We start from the raw sequence: 21,550 nt of genomic DNA, 5'->3' as shown, positions 1-21,550 counted from the left end.
TTCTTCTGGAATCGTTTTAGTTTTGTAACAAGAACATGTGCATTAGCTCCATACACACCAGGTTTCCATGGTCTCATGTAGTCGGAATTATTCCAGTTGAACTACATTTCCCACAACGCCCATTGGCCTTGCTAGTACCGGAAGTAGTCTATCATTTGTCGTCTTCTGTTGTGTGGCGTTTGGCGCAACCAGAGGTTAGTGAAGTTAAATTAAAGTGTACATAGAATGGTCTATGTAATAAGTTTTTAACGGCTATACGTTGACTTTTTCAAACAAATCACCCGTAGACTGACAGTAACTGTTTATTTTTCCTCAGCGTACTTGATTCGTCCAGAGAAGAGCCCATAGTGTCGCAGTCATGCCGCCTGGGCCTGTGCAGATCATGCAGCCGGAGCTAAATAACAAGGTATAAACCTATGATTTATTTCGTTAGATACAGTAAAGGGTACATTAATCTGCTTTATATTCACTTACTAACATAGTTGTCTTTATAAACATATAAATATGTTAACATACATAGTATCGCATGAGCATTATAGCTGCTTTCGAGATAGCAAAATAGCATAGCTACTCTCTTTAGTAGATACCTATTTTGAATAATTACTTCACCGCTAAAAGGTACAGTATGATATGTATGTATGCATATATATATATATATATATATATATATATATATATATATATATATATATACACACACATTCTATATATATAATATATGTAACGTTACTACTATGATGGAAAAACAGTATGTGCTCATAAAAGATAAGGCTTTAGTGAGATCCTGAAGCGTGCCATTCACAAATCCTCTCCTGTGGCCGGGATAGTAAACTGTACATTGTATGCACACTTCAGAATCTCTCCAGAAGTAGTGTGTCATCCGTGTACTTTTGCTGCCTACTCTCTTATGAGTACTGTGAATTCAGACATACATTTTTTCACATACTGTTTTTCAACTACTTGCGTTACTTATGCGATTTCAGATTCAGTCTTTGCAACCAAAGTGTTAATGAAGGATCAGATCAGTTAAGTTGTGTAATGTTTTAATAACAGCCCGAAGAGCAGAAAGAAGAGACTCCAGCCACAAAGCCCATGGTTGGAATCATCTATCCGCCTCCAGAAGTCCGAAACATTGTTGACAAGACTGCCAGCTTCGTGGCCAGGTTTGAAATCATATAAGTCATATGACATCATATCAAGTTTCAATATTGTACATTTGTTTAATCAATAATTAACCACTTTTTATTTCTTTGAAGGAATGGACCTGAGTTCGAGGCCAGGATTCGACAGAATGAGATCAACAACCCAAAATTCAACTTCCTCAACCCCAATGACCCTTACCATGCTTACTACCGCCACAAGGTCAACGAGTTCAAGGAGGGCAAAGCTCAGGAGCCGTCTGCTGCGGTGCCTAAAGTCATGCAACAGCAAGCATCACAGCAGCTTCCTCAGAAGGTCAGGATCCTGTCATTGACTTACTAGTAATTGAAATAAAACCAGTCAAGTCAGAATCTAAGAGGTCTGATTTGAAAGTCTTTCATTGCTGAATATATTTTGAAGAGCTTATGCGTTTGTGGCCCTTTAGGTTCAAGCGCAGGTGATCCATGAGACTGTGGTACCCAAGGAGCCTCCACCTGAGTTTGAGTTCATTGCCGACCCTCCCTCCATCTCAGCCTTTGACCTGGACGTGGTGAAGCTGACCGCACAGTTCGTTGCCCGAAATGGCCGTCAGTTTCTCACTCAGCTGATGCAGAAGGAGCAGAGGAACTACCAGTTTGACTTCCTGCGACCACAGCACAGCTTGTTCAACTACTTTACAAAACTGGTGGAACAGTACACAAAGGTATGGGAGCAATATTCAAGACGAATAAGATTGAGGAGCTTTTGGGAAATCATAAAGTTATTCAAGTGTGACATTAAATTCACTTAATTGATTGGCTTCTTGCAGGTTTTAATCCCTCCAAAAGGTCTTTTGCTGAAACTGAAGAAGGAAGCAGAGAATTCTCGTGAGGTCTTGGACCAGGTAATTATTACAGACATTCCAGGTCACATGGTTCTGGTGCGGGTTCCAACTTGTGACCGTTCTCAAACTGTTCCGTGCATTTCCACTGAAAATGTGATTTGGTTCAACTCCCTAATAACGTTCTGGTCTGGAATGGAGGCAGGGAGCGGGGGTGGAGAAATGATGTGAGAAATGGGTGTCTCATTGATATATCTAAATTAATGCTGTCAAACGATTAAAATATTTAATCGCGATTAATCGCATTAATGTCATAGTTAACTCGCAATTAATCGCACATTTTTATCTATTCTAAATGTCTTTTGATTTCTTTTTGTTACATTATTTTTTTTTTACATTATTATTAAAAAAAAATATGGAATATGTGGATTGGCTTGTTTAGTGGCTTGTTTTTTTTTTATTATTATTGAAAATAACATTGGAATAGTGTTCAATTTCACACTAACATATATAAAATATCTCTCACACAATGTAACAATGTCTATCAATAAAAGGGTGAAAGAAATACTGACGAGGTCCTGATATTGACGAGGGGGTGGAGAATTCGCATCATCTGTGTGTGTGTGTGTTTGCTTGACCATCATCAAGTGATGTTTCAGACTGGACGTGCTGTGATGATGATCGCTCAGTTCACAACGACAAAACACAGATCACTTGGTCTTGTCAATGGGACAATTTGGCAACTTTTTAAAAGTAAACTTTCCATTCAGAATCTTAGGGCATCCATTTCGGCGTCTCGCGCTCGTCATCCACTCAAAACGTAACGTTACTATTTGGACGGCTCGCAAGCCGAAACGAGTGTGTGTGCACAAAACGTCCTCGTGCTGCGTTCTGAAACCCATCCATTTCAATGGCTTGCGCCGCGCGAGGACGTTTTGTTGCTTTTTCGACCAAAGCGCAAGCGGATCTAGACCGGAAACAAAACAACAGGCACGCCGCAAACACACGTTTGGGCTTGCGAGCTGGCTTTGAGTGGATGACGAGCGCGAGACGCCAAAATGGATCGGACGCATGCCGCGTCCTGTTGCAAAAGCATGTGAAAAAACTACAAAGTTTGCTAGGACAAAAAGACCGTTAATCGCGCGATAAAAAAAATTAACGCCGTTAAAATGGGTTTGTGTTAACGCCGTTAATAACGCGTTAAACTGACAGCCCTAATCTAAATATATAAAAATGCGTGTACAATGTACACTTCATGTACAATATCTCTCCAAAAAGGACAGGTGAGAGTACCAGGAGTTTGTGAGCTGCTTTTTTGCTAAAAACACTCCCACAAAACAGATGTGCTCCACTGTGCACAAACACTGGAACGTGCATCGTTTATTTATAAGACTGGTTATAGTAAGGTAAACTACATGTAGCAGTGTTACGTCACCGCTTGTTCCTCAAGTCTGTGGAAACGTGCACTGTTCACGAAAGGCTCCAGTTCGACTGGCCGAGAACAGATTCTGGCTCCAGAATACGAACCATTCTGGTGGAAAATGGATAACTGAGTGTATGCCGGTGATTAAAAACCACATTAGGGAATTTATGGTGAATCAGAGAGTGGAACTGAAGCTGTGAAATATAACATGTCATCAAAGTAGTTGTTCATGAAATTCAGTTAGTCCTGTATCAATAAAGTTGAGTCAATCTGAGCTTTGAAACTTGTAAGATCTCAAAAGGGAAGGACAGATCAGATTGACCTCTGACATCACATCTTTCCCCAATATTTTAGGTCAGATATCGTGTGGAGTGGGCCAAATTCCAGGAACGAGAGAGGAAGAAGGAAGAGGAGGAGCGAGAGAAGGAGAGAGTGGCTTATGCTCAGATTGACTGGCATGACTTTGTGGTCGTGGAGACGGTGGACTTCCAACCAAATGAGCAAGGTGAGCATGTTTAGTTGACAACAAGTAGCATGATTTTAGATATTTGACTATTTTTGATTGCGCAATCATCCTATTGTATCAGAAGAATACTCTTGATTTTGGTAATAGCAAGACATTTCTTCAATCTCAGATGTGGTTTAATTAGACAATTACATGATTGATGTTAAATTAATTATTATTCATGTTATTTTTTTATCATCATCATTATTAATACTTTTTTACAGGTAATTTCCCTCCTCCCACTACTCCTGAGGAGCTGGGCGCTCGTATCCTGATCCAGGAGCGCTATGAGAAATTTGGAGAGAGTGAGGAGGTGGAGATGGAGGTAGAGAGTGAAGATGAAGAGGATGAGAGAGGGGGCAGGGAGGACAGACACGCAGCTCACCTGGACCAGGACACGCAGCTGCAGGACATGGACGAGGTGAGAGACAACCAGGGTTATGTTCACATAATGCCATCGATGAGGAGTTTGTAGAAGTGGGTTAACTATTACTCTGACTGATTAGCATCTGCTGTTCCTCTCAATAGGGCTCTGATGAAGAGGATGATGGCATGAAAGCTCCTCTACCCCCTGATAACCCCATGCCACCACCTCTTCCCCCCACCCCAGACCAGGTTATCATTCGCAAAGACTACGACCCCAAGGGTGAGCGCATTTATAAAACTCACTTTATCATTCTAAAATGGCCCATATTTTTTTGCATCCACTCACATTCCATCTCATCTTCTCTTCAGCCTCTAAGTCCCTGCTTCCCATGGCCTCCTCTGACGAGTACCTTATCTCCCCCATCACGGGGGAGAAGATCCCAGCCAGTAAGATGCAGGAGCACATGCGCATCGGCCTGCTTGATCCCCGCTGGCTGGAGGAGCGCGACCGCAACATCAGAGAGCGTCGGATCGAGGAGGAGGTGTACGCTCCCGGCCTGGACATCGAGAGCAGCCTGAAGCAGCTGGCCGAGAGACGTACCGATATCTTTGGTGTGGAAGAAACGGCCATCGGTAAGAAGATCGGAGAGGAGGAGATACAGAAGCCTGAGGAGAAGGTAAGAAGACTGCACAATACAACAATACTTCTTTCTCAACATTCACCTTGTGCATGCACTGTTGTTTGTGCTGTGCACCGTAAATTGTAATGCGGACGCTATAAGTATCCTTTGGGGTTCAGAAAGGACTAAATGGTAGGTGTGCGAATCATATATAAATCATGATTCTTCTACTGATTTTGTGTCAATTTGCAAATTTCAAAAATCTATTTTCTAAAGTGTTAAGCTGTACTGCTTAAAGTTTGTGAAAGTTATTGATGTTATTCATAATAAACCGCGAACTCGGACTCAACTAGGTTTTGAGAACTAGGTTTTTATTTTTATATTGGGTTGACTAAAATGGGTCACATTTAATTCAGTAGGATTTTTTATTATTTTAGACCTAAGAGAACTGTCTACCCTAGTCAAATAAGAAAAGTAACACAAAATTATATAATAAATATTTAAATTATATATATATATATATATATATAATCAAAATAACACATATCAAACCGAGTGAATATTGTCTACTACCCAGAAATCCCCTCAAAATATTAAAAAATAAATATTACTGAAACAGTACTTTCATTTCATAAAAAAGTCATGATTATTGTCTTCTTTCTGTTTTGACTGCAGAGAATCACAAGTATACCAGAAGGTAGTAGTGTTCAACTAACACCACTTCCACTTTTTCCGTAGGTCACATGGGATGGTCACTCAGGCAGTATGGCTCGTACCCAGCAGGCGGCTCAGGCTAACATCACCCTGCAGGAGCAGATCGAAGCCATCCACAAAGCTAAAGGTCTGGTGCAGGAGGACGACACCAAAGAGAAGATCGGCCCGAGCAAGCCCAATGAGATGCCTCAGCCGCCCATGCCATCATCAGCCTCCAGCATGCCCAAACCCACCCCACCAATCAACACCATGACCAGACCCGTGAGTCTCTATCTGTTTCTGCGTTCAAGAGTTTTCCAAGATCACTGTGATTGTCGAACACAAAAATAAAAGTGCTAATCCTGAGTAACCAACGGTTCTTGTTTATATTCCAGATGGCGCCCCAAGTACGGACCACTTTGCTTCCTGCTGTGCCTGTTATACCTAGACCTCCAGTTTCCCCCGTGGTGCGTCTGGGCCCTGGACAAGTTCTGGCTCCCATGCCACCCATGCTCCACGCCCCACGCATCAATGTGGTGCCCATGCCACCCTCTGGACCACATATTATGGCACCCAGACCTCCGCCTATGGTGGTCCCTGCTGGTGAGTCTCTGAAATTACTGTTACTGAAATAACTATTGTAACTTCTTGTTGTAACTATGTAGCTTATTGGTACATTGTTCTAAAATGCAATTTAAAGACAAGAAATTCACATCAGTAATTATACTTTTATTAAGCTTTTTTATGTATTATGTTTAAGTGTTGTATGTAAATTATTTTAATTAAATTATAGAAATAATAATAATAAAAAACAACTAATTGGATTAAATAATAATAATTAAATTAAATAATTAAATAATATTAAAAGTACACTATGTAACTTTGCCCTCTAAATGCATGCATTTTGGGGAAGAAAGTTGTTTTGGTTGTGCTTCGGCTCTGTGACGGCATCCGGATGAATAATGTTATACTTTACTGCTCAAAACATTCACTACAAGAGTTAAGAGATATAACCAGTTTAGATGGAGAGGATCTCAAGCTGATTAACTATAGATGTTACTGTAGTTTTACCCTTTAATAGACACGGTACTTCCTTTAAAGAAATGAACACCAGCACAACGCTACAAAAAACATAATGAAATGACCCTTCACAGTAGATCATTCTTTGGAAATTTGTTAAATTTATCTGTTCAATAAAAGTACCTTACTTGCCTGTTGAGTTATAATAATGCCATCTCCATATCGCTTTTACAACATTTAAAATCCATATTTTGCCATCTTCCAAAAGCCAAATGTTGCCTTACCATTTTGCCAGCAAACTTGCCTCTATTAAACCCTTATAATAGGCTTAAGTGACCATAGTGAATCAGGGTACCTATTTTGGCAGGATTGGAAACTCATTTTGGAAGAAGGATTGATCTATTGACTCATTATTTAAATTACTTTTGGACAAAAAAAGTTACATAATGTACCTTCCAAGTATATTAATAATAGTTTTGTTCTAGTGAATAAACTGTTTTTGTTTTTCAGGGTTTGTCCCCGCTCCCCCTGTGCCTCAACCTCCCAGCTCTGTTTCCGCCCCCATGCCTCCTGCTCATCCTCCACCTCCTCACGAGGACGAGCCTTCCAGCAAGAAAATGAAGACCGAGGACAACCTGATTCCAGAAGACGAGTTCCTGCGCAGGACCAAGGTACAACACTGCTGCAACATAATCTGAGTGCACTTAGTAGGATCAATGAATATTTTATAACTATTACATTATTACATTTGTTAATCTTTTTCATTTGATCTTTGCTCTCTCTTAGGGACCTGTTGCAGTCAAAGTGCAAGTGCCCAACATGCAGGACAAGACCGAATGGAAGCTGAGTGGCCAAGTGCTGAACTTCAACCTGCCTCTCACAGACCAGGTAAAGACTTTGCCTATCCAGTGTCTGTACATATTTTTAATCACTGAAAAAATCTGAGCTAATTTATTGCCATTATGTGCCTCAGGTATCTGTCATCAAGGTTAAGATCCATGAAGCCACTGGTATGCCGGCTGGAAAGCAGAAGCTGCAATATGAGGTAAAATATTTTGGTTTAATTAAATCTTAAAATGTATTAATTATACAAATGGTGAATGCTAATATAAAAGTATTAACTTTGAAAACCAAGATCTCATATTGTGTTTGATTCTCCAGGGTATTTTCATCAAAGATTCCAACTCTCTGGCATATTACAACATGAACAATGGCTCCGTCATCCATCTGGCCCTTAAGGAGAGAGGAGGAAGGAAGAAGTAGATCGCTCATGTTTTCTGTTCTGTTCAAATCTTCCACATTTATTATTGTGCTTATAATCCTGCTACATTTGTACACTTCACAGGACTTGTGCTGTGCTCTGTTGAAAAACTGTAATGCAAAGTAATCTGTGTATTGTGGTGTTGTACCAATGTGTTTAACATTCAGTGCATGAATGATTAAATAACAGCACATTTAACATTGGCATTAGTCTTCTAGCAAATCGCTTGTAGACTGTTTTAGTTGCACTTCATTTCATTGAAGTGATTGTGTGAAATAAATATCTGCAAATTTGAAACATCACATTTTGTGGGATACATATTAAACGCATAAACTGTACCTTAGGATAATATACCTAATACATTTCAATAAGTAATGTTATGTGGTCATACTCTCTTGTTTTCCCTTGCAAATGCTGGTAGTTACTTTAAATTATAGTAATTTTGGTGGGCAAAAATGTTAAAAATGGGCTTAAGTATTCATGAAATATTAAATGCTATATGTAAAATGTAAATAATACGTCTAAAGAACGCAACAGTGCCATTAAATAAACGCAGATCCTTGTTTATTTCCGGTGGCTTTTATTATGAAAGCGTATTTTAGCGGAGGTCGCGTCATATTTCCATAGAGGTCAGAGGTCACGTATTTAGCGGGAGATACCAAAAATCAACACAGACGAGATCTGTCTGATTTTGTTGTTTTTTTATTTACTTTATCATCGAATTAAACTAGATTTACAATATACAGTAGAAAACCAACACCGCAAGGAATAAGGTAAAGTGAAGCTACGGTGCTGTTAGCATACAGCAGGATGACAACTCTGACGATTTTGAATACATTGTCTTATACATACAGCTGCTCTGTGGCTAATTTAGCGTCCACAACCTTTCTCCAGTCATGTTCTCAGACGTGATCGTGCCAAAGGAGACGTTGCTGTGTCCTCCAGGCTCCGAGGAGCTCGTGTTTGACCGTCACCAGCCCTCATACAACGGCTGCTCGGAGCGGTTCCGCCTCGGCGAGCGCAGCTTCAGCCGCCAGTACGCGCACATCTACGCCACCAGACTCATGCAGATGAGAAACATCCTCAGGGACAGAGCCACGCAGAAGTGGGGTGAGAAACATCCGTGAACTCATTGACAGGCTCGTGTTTCCCCTGAAGCGCTTCTAAACATGAGTGAATGTGTGTGCGTGTGGCAGGTTGTGTCGTGCCCATCAGGAAGCTGTGTGACCTGCAGATGGGTGAACAGTGTATAATAGTGGGCACCATATTCAAACACATGGAGCTGCAGCCATCTATCCTGAAGGAGATCAGCGAGGAGGTTAAACTTGCATGATACAACCATTTTTTGGTCTTCCCTTTTAAACATAGTTCTCACACACATGGAAATTAGCCAATGGTTTATGGGGTTCCATTTGGACGACACATAAACATGGAAGACGACACATAGCATAGACAGACAGCATGTCCACATAGACAGTGAACAGACACATAAACACGGAAGACGACACATAGCATAGACAGACAGCATGTCGACATAATTTCGGCACAAATGAAACCCCATAATCCTAGGTGTATATGACATTCTTTCAGGTGAATACAACCTGAGTTATATTAAAAAAAATGTCCTGGCTCTTCCAAACATTCTAATGGGAGTGAATTGGTAAGTCCATCAAAGTGCATCCATCCATTATAAAAGTGCTGAAAATTGCTCTGGGGGATTAATAATAAAGGCCTTCTGAAGCGAAGTGATGCGTTAGTATCACTGATCTATATAATGAAATTCTATGTAGATCAGTGGTTAGTATATGAAAAATTTCCATTATCAACTAAAATAACTAGCTTTCAGCAGACGGCTCTACATAAGTCGACTTGTGAGTAAGAGTAACACTCTACTCACCAAAAGAGTAACACTTGACGATGTATGACGTGATGTAGGAGTAGCGTAAGCTTTGATGCCTCTCACGGTTCACAATCAGTGCTGGACAACCGCGTTCGTCATTACGTTGTGCGCCAACTTCAAGTGTTAATCTTTTGCCGTAAATCAATGTGTCTGGCGGAAGCTACTCATTTTAGTCAGTAAAGTTTTTAATATGGACATTTTTCTCACATGAACACATCGCTTCACTTCAGAAGGCCTTTATTAATCCCCCAGAGCCGTATGGAGCGCTTTTATCATGGATGGATGTGCTTTGATGGACTTCCAAAAAAGTATACCCTTTCAATTGCATTATCAAGCTTGGAAGAGCCAGGACATTTTTAATATAACTCCGATTGTTTTCAGCTGAAAGAAGAATGTCATATACACCACAGAGTGAGTCAATCATTGGCTAATTTTCATTTTTGGGTGAACTATCTCTTCAACATGTCTTTTCTCTCTTTAGCACAATCTGTTGCCCCAGCCGCCTCGTTCCAAATACATCAGCCAATCAGATGAGCTTATTTTGGAGGATGAACTTCAGAGGATTAAACTGGAGGGCAACATTGACGCACCCAAGTTTGTAACAGGTGGGAGACTTATAGAAAGATAAACATACCCATCTCATGCTTCTCAATTTTCCTGCTTTTTAATGAAATTGTATTTCCAGGGAGTGTAATTGCCATCATGGGCGCTGAGAAAAATGATGGGAAATTCACAGTTGAAGACTTCTGCATGGCTGATCTTCCTCCACAGAAACCCAGACAGCCTCCCAGCTCAGACAGGTACAGAAACACACACCTGACCTGACTGACTCAAAAGCAGGACATTTGTGTTTAGTCATGGTGTAAATATGATAAACTGATAATTACTCAAATGTTATTATGACTAATAATAAAGGTAGGGTAGGCAATGTTTAATTAATAAACACTTTTTGTTATAGTGGTTGAAGAAACTCTCTTCACATCTTGAGAGCAATCAATAATAGAAGTGGTCTAAATATTACAAACATATACAGTACATATATATCTTCTGTGGAAGTCTCTGGACTAGGGATGCACCGATCCACATTTTTTCACTTCCGATCCGATCCCGATACCTGACTTTGGATATCGGCCGATACCGATACTTTTCCGATACCAGACCTGTGTTTGCTTTAACATTATTTATCATTATTGTTGATTTTATATGATGCTGAAAAAAACACCTCTCTACAAGCAAGGATGATATGTACGTATGTAGCCTATGTCAATATATATATATATATATATATATATATATATATATATATATAATAGATATATTAAACAATAGATAGACAATTAAACAAAGATATACGCATTATACAGGCCTACACAGTGCTTTAATTTCAGGAAGGTCTACTAACATTATTCAGGTATATCGTCTAAAAAGAATTATAATAAAGTAATCAAAAGTAAAATAGCACTGCAAAGTTTTTCATAGATATATTTATGCTTATTAAAGCTGAAGTTATTCATTCAAGAGCTGTGAGTGATTTTCTCTTTGCCTTTGGTTGTTTTATTCTCAGTAATGTCGCAATCGTCACATTTATACTGCTGCCCCTTTAAGAACTAGTGCGGATTTCATAGTCTACTGATGCACCATATTTTCTCCCAACTATTTCCATAAACCGTTTATGTCTAAAATGAACGTAGTTAAGTGATAATCTCCAAGCCGGTCGTTTTGACATTTTTGTGCAGGCTACATTTGATCGTTTAGACGCGCATATGAAGCCCAAAGTATAATTTGCTTGTCTGTTTCGGAGCTGGCGCCGCCCTCTTGCGCAAATTTTGTGCTTTTAATAGCTCTTTTTATTATTAAAAGCGTCCCGCAATTTAGCAACAGCAGAGACTGCATTTTACAACAATCACAGATCGTGCTGATTCTGTCTTAAAGTTTGAGTTTTAGGGAGAAATGACAGTGCACCGCCGCGATGGGAAGGAAGTTGGCTACACAGAATGCGGCTATTGTTTAATTTTTTTTTCTTTAATCTTTGGAAATCAGACTAATATCACAGATCTAAAGTGTAACCAGGCTATGTTTTCTCTGTCGTCACTCATTAAGCAGGGCTGTCGTGTTGTGCATGCTGTGGCACCGCGTGAGAGATCTCTCTCTCTTTCTCTTCTGGACTGCGAATTGCAAACATGCATCACAGACAAATAGTTTAATTTATACGGCTTTGCAAATATTGCATTTTGCTGTCTTGCTCTGCTGCGGTGTTTCCAGTGTGAAGTATTTCCACCATAGGATTTCCACACAGCGAACATATTGGTAGCTCAATGCTATCCTGCTAGCTGGCTGCAAACTGCGGAATGGATTTCTTGAGCGGGCGTCTGTGTGTCTCATTGAGCCCTATTTTTTACAGTCTATGATTGAGCTGCACCTCCGTTCAGGATATCCATTCCACAGTTTGCAGCCAGCTAGCAGACTAGCAGCCCCGGGGAATCCCTTTTGGAGTCATTTCAGCAGCCAACGTTAAAGCGCAGACATGGATCATAAATATCGGATTTCTCCGCAGGTTGGATCGGAAAAATCCGATACGTGAATTACGCTGGTATCGGTCCCGATACCGATACTGGATCGGATCGGCCCCATCCCTACTCTGGACCAAAAAAAAATGTCCGTTGAATCATTGCATTAGGTCTGAATCAGCATGTTACATGAGTTTATGCATAAAGTCAAAGACACCGAGGGCCACAAACAAACAGCAGCCATATTTACTGTTCCTCCTGAAGCAAAACAACTGCGTTCCATAACTATCTTAATTTAGAGATGGCAAACCAGGACGTATTAATTGGATTAATGCGTTTTTTCTATGTAAACTCTTATCAACTCTGAAATGAATCTGCTGTAGAGTCAGGTGGTACAACTAGAGCTCTAAGTTGTTTACCTGCATTAATTTTGTAATGTTAACTTATGTGTTTTGAGACTTGAGGTTATTTAACACTGTCTCTCGTGACGCTTTGGAGACTCTGCTGTGGCACTGTGTGTGTTTTGGAGAAGTTGTGGCTTTGGAGATGCTCCGAAGGGAGGGTGGGATCTTATGTTTTCAAAGCTAACTTGCTATTGCTAGTCTCTCTGAATTTTCCTACCCCACCTTTAACTGATAAATGAGGAGTATTGAAGTCACTAACAAATGGAAGTATCGAACGATCTTCGAAAAAGAAAACGTGTAGGACGTGGACTTAGTTTTATCCATCGATTGTTGATTCGAGAATGCCCTGCTTACTTCACCAGCGAGAAGTCTGATGTCTCACAGGACGGTCCAGTAATTACACTTTGATCTAAAATTACGAGGTTAAAAAAGGGAAAAAATAAGAAGAATTGCAACATTTCTAATAATTATAGATGGAGAATATACCTGTAAAATATATAGCATAGCAAGTTTCTATTAGAGCAACAAGCCAGATTAAACTATACGCATTAACTATATCTTACATGTTATTTTGAAGCCCTTAATATTAAGCATGTACGGAGGCGTATTGCATTCACTTAAAGGAACACTCCGACTTTTTGGGACTTTAGCCTATTCACCTTACCCCCCAGAGTTAGATAAGTCCATACATACCATTTTCATCTCCGTGCGTGCTAGAAGTCTGTTTGACGCACCCACCGCTAGCCTAGCTTAGCACAAAGACTGGATGTGAATGGTTGCAGCTTTCATACTGATCCAAATGAGTGGCAAAATAACGCAAACGTTTTCCTATTTACATGTTGTGGTTTGTATAGTCACAGAGTGTGCAAATATCAAGGCCATATGAGACACAGACATCTTTTAACCGTATAAAACCTGGGAACTATTCTCTGAAGGCGAAGCACTGCTACTTTTCGGAGTGATAACCGCATCACCGGACACACGCCGTGGTGAGGAGCGGAGAGTTCGCTTAGAGTTTGGGTAACAGAGTCAGCAATTTATAAATAGAAAAAGCGTAGTTTACAGTCATGGGTTTTCGCTCTATTGTAAATAGCTGCGACTGTAAACAGGGGAGGTAATACCATGTTTCACAGAATTCCAACTAAAAACGCTGACTGGATGAAGAAATGGCTAACTTACTCTGGATATTTATCCAAACACACCTAAGATTATCAAGGGACATTATGTTTGCTCGGTACATTTCAATGGACGACTATTTTGAAAAATGGAATTTGCCACACGGACCATAATGTGCTGAAGGATACGGCCATCCCATCGATACAGGCAGGACAAGTGGATCACCTGCGGCTGAGGTAAGTGTTCCGTTATGTTTTTAGATGACCTACTGTAACAGTGCCTTTAGCCAGATCTAATGTAACGTTAGTGACACTATTATATGATTAGGGTATGAATATGTTTTTATCTTGATGCGGCGCGGACGCGCTTGGAAAAAAAACGAGCGCGTTCACCGCGTTGAACGCGGCGCGCCTAGTAGCCTAAATTTGAAATAACCATGGAAATTACGAACTTGAGCGTGCAAAAGGGTACGATAGGCTGTGAGTTCATTGTGCAAAAACAATTTGTGCTATTACTTTCCCTGTATTCTATCCTATAGTAATGCAATTATACTGTATATTATATACTGTTGAATACATTTGGTTCAGCTAATAAATTGCATTTAAAATATATTGATTCCTGTAATAATAATTATTTATTCATGTGATATTTATAAATCTGGGTGCGTTTTTGGTTGGAAATCAATGAAACATGGTACTGTATAACCTGGTCTCCCCTGTTTATTGTCACAGCTCATACAATAAAGCAAACACCCATGATAAACTATGCTTTTCTATCTAACGTTAGTAATTGCTGACTCTTTACTCCAACACTGAGCGAACTCTCTGCTCCTCGTCACGGTGCGTCTCAGGTGATGGTTCACTCTGCCCAAGTAGCAGTGCTTCGCCTTCAGAAAATATAGTATTTATACGGTTAAAAGATGTCTGTGTCTCATATGGCCTTGATATTTGCACACTCTGTGACTAAACAAACCACAACATGTAAATAGGAAAACGTTTGCGTTATTTTGTCACTCATTTGGATTAGTATGAAAGCTGCAACCATTCACATCCAGTCTTTGTGCTAAGCTAGGCTAGCGGTGGCTGCGTCAAACAGACTTCTAGCACGCACGGAGATGAAAAAGGTATGTATGGACTTATCTAACTCTGGGGGGTAAGGTGAATAGGCTAAAGTCCCAAAAAGTCGGAGTGTTCCTTTAAAGAAAAAAAAATTCGACTCTTTTTTCTGAATTAACGAGTTAATTTTTCATGAGAAAAAAAGTTTTTGCTCTGTTTTTCTGAATTAACGAGTTAATTTTTCATTGAAAATTTTTTTTCTCTGTTTTTCTGAATTAATGAGTTAATTTTTCATGAGTAAAAAAATATTTTGCTCTGTTTTTCTGAATTAATGAGTTAATTTTTCATGGATTTTTTTTTGCTCTTATTTTCTGAATTAACAAGTTAATTTTTCATGGAATTTTTTTTTTTTTTTGCTCTGTTTTTCTGAATTAACGAGTTAATTCAGAAAAACAGAGCAAACATTTTTTTTCTCACAAAAAATTAACGCATTAATTCAGAAAAACAGAGAAAAAAATTTTCTAATGAAAAATTAACTCATTAATTCAGAAAAACAGAGCAAATTTTTTTTTCTCATGAAAAATGAACTCATTAATTCAGAAAAACAGAGTAGATTTTTTTTTTTCTTCAAGTGAATGCAATACGCCTCCGTAAGCATGTCTCATGGTTGGGAGAAAATGAATTATGCACTTCACTGCTGCAGCTCGTTCTGCGTCGTTCAGACGCGCTCGTAATATCAAACTACTGTATATCGATATAAACTGTATTGCCTCATCCTATATCATTTCTAAAATATTTCAAAATATCGTACAAACTCGATATATAAATAAATAAAAAATCTTAGATATTGGTTATATTGCATTCCTACTGTTAAAGTGGTACACACATGACCTTTGCAATTTCATTTTAGGTTTGTTCTTCTTGCCTCTGGCCTGGGATTGAACGGCAGCAAAGCAGACAGCATGATGGGATTGCAGCTTTTGGTTGATATGGTAACCGGTCAGCTCGGAGACCAGGGGGAGCAGAGCGGAGTGGCTTCCATCTCGAGAGTCATATTAGCTGGAAACCTGTTGAGTCAAAGCACTCAGGACAAAGACTCAACAACTAAGGTGTGCAAATTGGACTTAGGGTCCAAGCAGTGCTAATTGAATTCAATTACATTTAGTGAATACGTCTTTTCAATGAAACTGTTTTCTATTTGAAGGCAAAGTATCTGACTAAGAAGACTCAGGCTGGGAGTGTGGAGGCTATCAGACTGCTGGATGAGCTTCTAGTTCAGTTAGTGGTGAGTGTTTGTGAAGGACCAAAATGACTAAGGGCCTGATTTAGGACCAGTCGACATATATTCTCCCTCATTTATAGGGCCCTATAATTTCCACAATCGCGGAATTGGCCAATTAACGCGGAATCTAGTGTTAACACGGAATTTTACATATTTGGAATGAAATTCGGTTTTTGTGTGGGAGAAGAACGTATGTCTGGGGAAAATGCAGAGAGACGGGGAAGCAAATCTGGGCGACACAACCCCTTCCGTCATTTCAGCTCATGACGGCATCAAAACAATAGCCGCGTTTCCACTGAAAGCATGGCGAAGCGGCTCTCCACGGCTCTGCTTTCGTCGGCGAAAAAGTTAAGAAACTCGTCGCACACACACACACACAATGTCCCCTCCGTGCACGTCTGTCTATGAGGTGCCGGACCGAGTGTGTGTGCCCGAGTCGAGAGCGTGCGAGAGAGACGAGACCGCACGCTCGACAGTGCGCGCGAGAGAGACCGAGTGTGTCCGAGAGAGCGCTCGACAGTGCGAGCGAGAGAGACCGAGTGTGTCCGAGAGAGACCGAGTGTGTCCGAGAGAGCGCTCGACAGTGCGCGTGAGAGACAATCGCAAAGCTGCGTCCCAATGTGCACACTATGCCCGAAATAGTATTGACAGTTATTAATGTCACATACTATTTAGGATGGATAGTATGCACATTACGACGCAGCTAGAGTGTGACATTTATTTTAACTTATATAAACTAGTATAATTTATTTTACAGGATCGTTTAAAGCTCATAACCATATTTTGTTGTTACTTGAAGTACTTAGAGTGCAGTGTTATGTTGCATCATGCAGAATTTGTCATTTTAAGAGTAAATGCCTATTTTATTTGTGTACATTTTAATCATTAACATTAAAAACTCTTTTTACAACTAAAATAACAGTAAAGGGTAAAAAAAAAATGAATTCCCAAAAATTAAAACGGGAAAAAACGGAATTTGCAAAAATTAAAACGGAAAAAACGGAATTTGGGAAAAAATAAAATGGAATTTGGGAAAAAATACAACGAATTTTATAGGGCCCTACATTTATTCCATATATCAAGTTTATAGGACAAGGTCCCGTAGCTCTTAGTTGTTCTCTGATCACATGGTGGGATTAGACTGGCTGTCATACTGTTAAATTGGTAATGAATTATGGAATGCCAAAGCTGACTTAAAGGTATAGCGGAGGATCTTTCCGAATTTTAGAAAAGGGAATTTTAGTTCCCGCCCTCTCCAATTTTTTTTTTTAAATGCACATGCACATTTGCTCCCGAGAGGGAACGCCTATTACGCCTTGCACAATTATGTTGCAAATTATAAACTAACAAAAAAAAATTCATAAAAAAGACAAAATGTCAAAATGCCCTTCCGTGTTTTATTTACTTATTATACTGATCGATTGAGTGACCGAGGAGGACTCAAGACATGATATGCAATGGAGAAGTAGCTTGTTGCATTTTTGTAATAAATACTATGGTTAACACATTGGAATTGTCGAAAATGAACACACAAGGTTTTAGAATATTTCAGCGTGATACCATTTACCATTTGGTCAAAAGGCTCCTTTAGACAAATTGAGATGTTTACAGTGTCTATGCGGTGCATGACTCGTGCCAGGGCTAGCATCGCTAATCATAGCTTACATTAACTTTTACTAGCAGTGATTTTAAATGGATTTCTCCAAATAGCGCGACAAACTTTACCTGTCTAGTAGAATCTTCACGACTGCAGCATCAGTGGGAAACCCAACCTGTGCTTTTAGCGCACGCCAGCGTGTGAAATATTCACCCAAAATCTCTCTGGTCTTGTTTCTATATTCTGCGGCCTTTCTCTTCTTATCATACACTTCGTATACATTTTTTCTCTTTCGACCCTCAGCCATTTTCAAAGGAATGGCTGAAATCGTAACTCATCACACATAATACACCTGAAAGTGAAAACTACATAGGGACGAGCATGTACGACGGCCTTACGTAAACATATCACCAGAATGATTGACACTTAGGTGGACCAATAATATAGGCTACCCACCCGCAAAAAGAAAATCCTCCGCTATACCTTTAATTAAAAATAAATGAATACATAAATAAATATACAAAGAAATGTAAACAAGCAAAAATACATAAATACATAAATAAATATACAAAGAAATGTAAAAAAGTACAAATAAATGAGTATTTATACCTTTATTTCCATATTTATGTATAATTGCGTTTTTCACACATATATGTATTTATTTATTTCCACATTCATTTATGTATTTATGTTTTTATGTCTACATTTATTTATTTTGACATTTATTTATTTCTACATTTAATTATTTCCACATTTATTTATTCCAACATTTCTTCCTCCGTATGCTAATGAGGGGGGCGTGTTTTAACTCAGACATCAGCAATCGAGCTCAGAGTGGCAGTGCTGAAGCTTTGAGGCCTCAGTGACACCTTGTGGTGTGTGACCAAACGAAACGCAAGAGCTGTGCAGGCAATATCACATTTTAAGTCATGTGTATAACCCTAACTGTAGCCTATGTAGGTTACACTATATAGGGTTAACACACATAGCACACATGAACAGAAACTGCACTTCAACGGGTCTGATAGCAGATACTTGGACATGAAAGCATGTGAAAGTATCCACTATTAATAACAATGTAAACGCGGTGGATAGGGCTGATAGCTTGATATTTCATAGATTCTGCTCTTAGATAAAACACTGCCACTCTGAGCTCGATTGCTGATGTCTGAGTTAAAACACGCCCCCCTCAATAGCATACGGAGGAAGAAATGTTGGAATAAATAAATGTGGAAATAAATAAACATGAAAATAAATAAATGTAGACATAAAAACATAAATACATAAATGAATGTGGAAACAAATAAAAGTGGAAGTAAATAAATGAATAAAATGTAGAAACAAGTAAATATATGTGTGTGTGAAATACTCATTTATTTGTACTTTTTTACATTTCTTTGTATATTTATTTATGTATTTTTGCTTTTTTTTACATTTCTTCGTACATTTATTTATGTATTTATTTATTTTTAATTAAGTCAGCTTTGGCATTCCATAATGAATGAGGCTTTTCATTTGTTCCAAGTGCCTTTAATATATGGTTTGTCCTCTACAGGCCTCTGTACCTGTAGATGTCATGCCTGGACAGTATGACCCAACAAACTACACCCTCCCCCAGCAGCCCCTGCACCGCTGCATGTTCCCGCTGTCTGTGCCCTTCCCCACACTGCAGCTGGTCAGCAACCCATACCAGGCCGTCGTAGATGGTGTCCAGTGAGTAACTGCCTTTATTTGTATTCTGTGTTTGTGGAAAGTGTACATGACAGTGACCGTTTTGTGGTTTCAGGTTCTTGGGCACAGCAGGACAGAATGTCAGTGATATTGTGAAGTACAGCAGTGTGGACGATCATCTGGAAATATTAGAGAGCACACTGAGACTCCGTCACCTGGCTCCCACCGCACCGGACACACTGGGTCTGGACACACTCGTTTCTCTGACTATTTATATATATATATATATATATATATATATATGTTATATTACATATATTTTGTATATTGCATCATGATTAATGCTAGATTACTCTGTTCTATTGACCCTTTAGGTTGTTACCCATTCTACCAGAAAGATCCCTTTATATTGGAAGAATGCCCCCACGTGTACTTTTGCGGGAATGCACCAAGCTACCAATGTAAACGACTCACAGGTGAATAGAAGACTATTTAATAATATTAAAAACAACACTATGTAATGCTACGTTCACACCGGACGCGAATCGCGCGTCAAATTCGCGCCTGACGCGTCTAGTTTGACGCTTGACCACTTTGTGTTATTTCGCGTGTCAAGAGCAAAACTGGCGCGCGTAAAAACAAAAGTTTGAAGCGAAATTTACGCGCGTGACGCGCGTCAGAATCGAAATCCGTTGGCGGCCATTGTTTTTATGTCGACCGAGCATTCATCAAGAGAGTTACCGCTCTGTATTTACTCTGGAGAGCAGAACAGCGGCGTGGGGATCATCGTCGCCGTATATTTGTGTCCACCGGACCCTTCGGAGCCGAACCGTTTGGCGAGTTTCACCATTTGCTCGCTCCAGGAGCTGCGCTGGATGACGGCCGCTGTCAGCGGTACTTCCGCCTGTCACACGCCCAGTTTGATGACATGTTGTCCCGCATCGGAGCGAGGATCACCCTCGCCCTCATCCACCTAATCTAGCTGTCATTAATTTTTGTTTTGATGATAAATAGAGCCAGCCTTCAAAAGTTATTAACCTGTCCTGTGATTTTTTTTTTTTCTCTCTCTCACGTCCAGACACGAATTTATGCACATATGTTGATTGTCTTTACAACATAATACTATTTTATATAATCTAGCTATAGAATGAATAACATTCAATACAAAATGAACATGTCTCGTATATAGAAATAATGATTTAAGTGATAAAACATTAGCTTTGTTGTGCATAATCCCACTAGTCATATATATTAACAAAATAATTTATTGAAGCATCCAGACACTTCACCACGTGAGCAAGAAGCTAGGCTCCTGATTGGTTAACGCGGCGCGAATTTACGCCAAAGTTCAGATTTTTCAACTCGGGCGGCAGACGCGAATTCGCGTCAAACGCGTGAATGCACAAATGGCACATTCGCGCTTAACGCGCCAGACGCTCAATTCGTGCCATTCGCGCGAACTTGACGCCCGAATGAGGCGTATTCGCGTCTTCCGCGCCGCGCTCCATGGCTCATTCGCGCCACAGGAATTTTTCACGCGCGTAAAGCGTCTTTGCATTGACTTAACATTGAAATCATTCGCGCCTGACGCCCTATTCGCGTCCGGTGTGAACGTAGCATAACAGTGTGGCCATGCTTTATCAATATGTTTTCGTCTCTCTCAGGACCTGAAGGACAAGATGTTCTCCTGTTAGCAATCCCAGAGTTCAGCAGCACACAGACAGCCTGTCTTGTGAACCTGCGCACTTTAGAGTGTGAGCCGGTCTGCTTCTCCTCTTTTTCCACAGAGGATGATGAGGACAGTGAGATGAATATCAGCCATTAAACACTCGCTTATCAACATATGGCAATTTGTTCACTTGTTTCTGTGTTTTGTTATTTGTTAATAAAGCTCCCTCTTTTGTATGAAACCGTTCTCTTTTTCCTCTTTGGGTCTAGTGTACTCGTAGTATGGGCGTAATGTTTCTTAGGTTATTGCCTCTTGTATTTAAAATCACCTTTATTCTACCCTTTTGTTACATTTATGCACCATACATACTGTTACAATACGGTGGATATTCCGGAGCACCTTGGCATGTCTGACTGGCCATTGGCCATCTTTGGTTTTGAGGGGGAAAAAATCAAAACTCAATGGCTTATAACTTTGTTGCAATGCATAGGATGATGCACC

The 21,550-nt window shown here is 39.8% G+C and overlaps 2 protein-coding genes across 3 annotated transcripts; both read left to right on the top strand.

Annotated features, from left to right (window-relative positions):
- The first annotated feature begins 137 nt into the window (after positions 1–137).
- On the top strand, positions 138–8,228 carry sf3a1 (splicing factor 3a, subunit 1). The gene is made up of 16 exons (XM_039671735.2): positions 138–194; positions 317–406; positions 1,054–1,163; positions 1,257–1,455; positions 1,586–1,843; positions 1,949–2,023; positions 3,738–3,888; positions 4,113–4,309; positions 4,417–4,534; positions 4,624–4,931; positions 5,613–5,849; positions 5,963–6,170; positions 7,098–7,258; positions 7,374–7,475; positions 7,561–7,632; positions 7,749–8,228. The coding sequence occupies exons 2-16, from the start codon at positions 359–361 to the stop codon at positions 7,848–7,850; spliced, it is 2,346 nt and encodes a 781-aa protein (XP_039527669.2). The 5' UTR covers positions 138–194; positions 317–358; the 3' UTR covers positions 7,851–8,228.
- Positions 8,229–8,466: 238 nt separating this feature from the next.
- Positions 8,467–21,290, top strand: pold2 (polymerase (DNA directed), delta 2, regulatory subunit). Of its 2 annotated transcripts, none has more exons than XM_039671737.2 (11): positions 8,467–8,621; positions 8,743–8,958; positions 9,045–9,166; positions 10,230–10,353; positions 10,434–10,548; positions 15,741–15,939; positions 16,035–16,115; positions 19,265–19,422; positions 19,496–19,623; positions 19,755–19,856; positions 21,045–21,290. In XM_039671737.2, exons 2-11 carry the CDS (start codon positions 8,745–8,747, stop codon positions 21,203–21,205), a joined length of 1,404 nt encoding a protein of 467 aa, XP_039527671.1. In that variant the 5' UTR covers positions 8,467–8,621; positions 8,743–8,744; the 3' UTR covers positions 21,206–21,290. The 2 variants fall into 2 exon arrangements, with proteins under 2 accessions (XP_039527671.1, XP_039527672.1); XM_039671738.2 differs by having other exon boundaries at positions 8,703–8,958.
- The last annotated feature ends 260 nt before the right edge of the window (positions 21,291–21,550 follow it).

Source organism: Pimephales promelas, chromosome 14 (genome assembly GCF_988280905.1).
Source record: "Pimephales promelas chromosome 14, fPimPro1.hap1.1, whole genome shotgun sequence".
Taxonomy (NCBI): domain Eukaryota; kingdom Metazoa; phylum Chordata; class Actinopteri; order Cypriniformes; family Leuciscidae; genus Pimephales; species Pimephales promelas.
This window is presented reverse-complemented; position numbering and strand designations above follow the sequence as displayed.

Excerpts from the sequence above, each read along its gene's own strand:
- sf3a1 (XM_039671735.2), top strand. The coding sequence starts at position 359 with ATGCCGCCTGGGCCTGTGCAGATCATGCAGCCGGAGCTAAATAACAAG. Across the intron at positions 4,310-4,416 it reads AGCTGCAGGACATGGACGAG|GGCTCTGATGAAGAGGATGA; the intron begins GTGAGAGACAAC and ends TCCTCTCAATAG. Across the intron at positions 4,535-4,623 it reads CAAAGACTACGACCCCAAGG|CCTCTAAGTCCCTGCTTCCC; the intron begins GTGAGCGCATTT and ends TCTTCTCTTCAG.
- pold2 (XM_039671737.2), top strand. The coding sequence starts at position 8,745 with ATGTTCTCAGACGTGATCGTGCCAAAGGAGACGTTGCTGTGTCCTCCA. Across the intron at positions 8,959-9,044 it reads CAGAGCCACGCAGAAGTGGG|GTTGTGTCGTGCCCATCAGG; the intron begins GTGAGAAACATC and ends TGCGTGTGGCAG. Across the intron at positions 10,354-10,433 it reads CGCACCCAAGTTTGTAACAG|GGAGTGTAATTGCCATCATG; the intron begins GTGGGAGACTTA and ends TTGTATTTCCAG.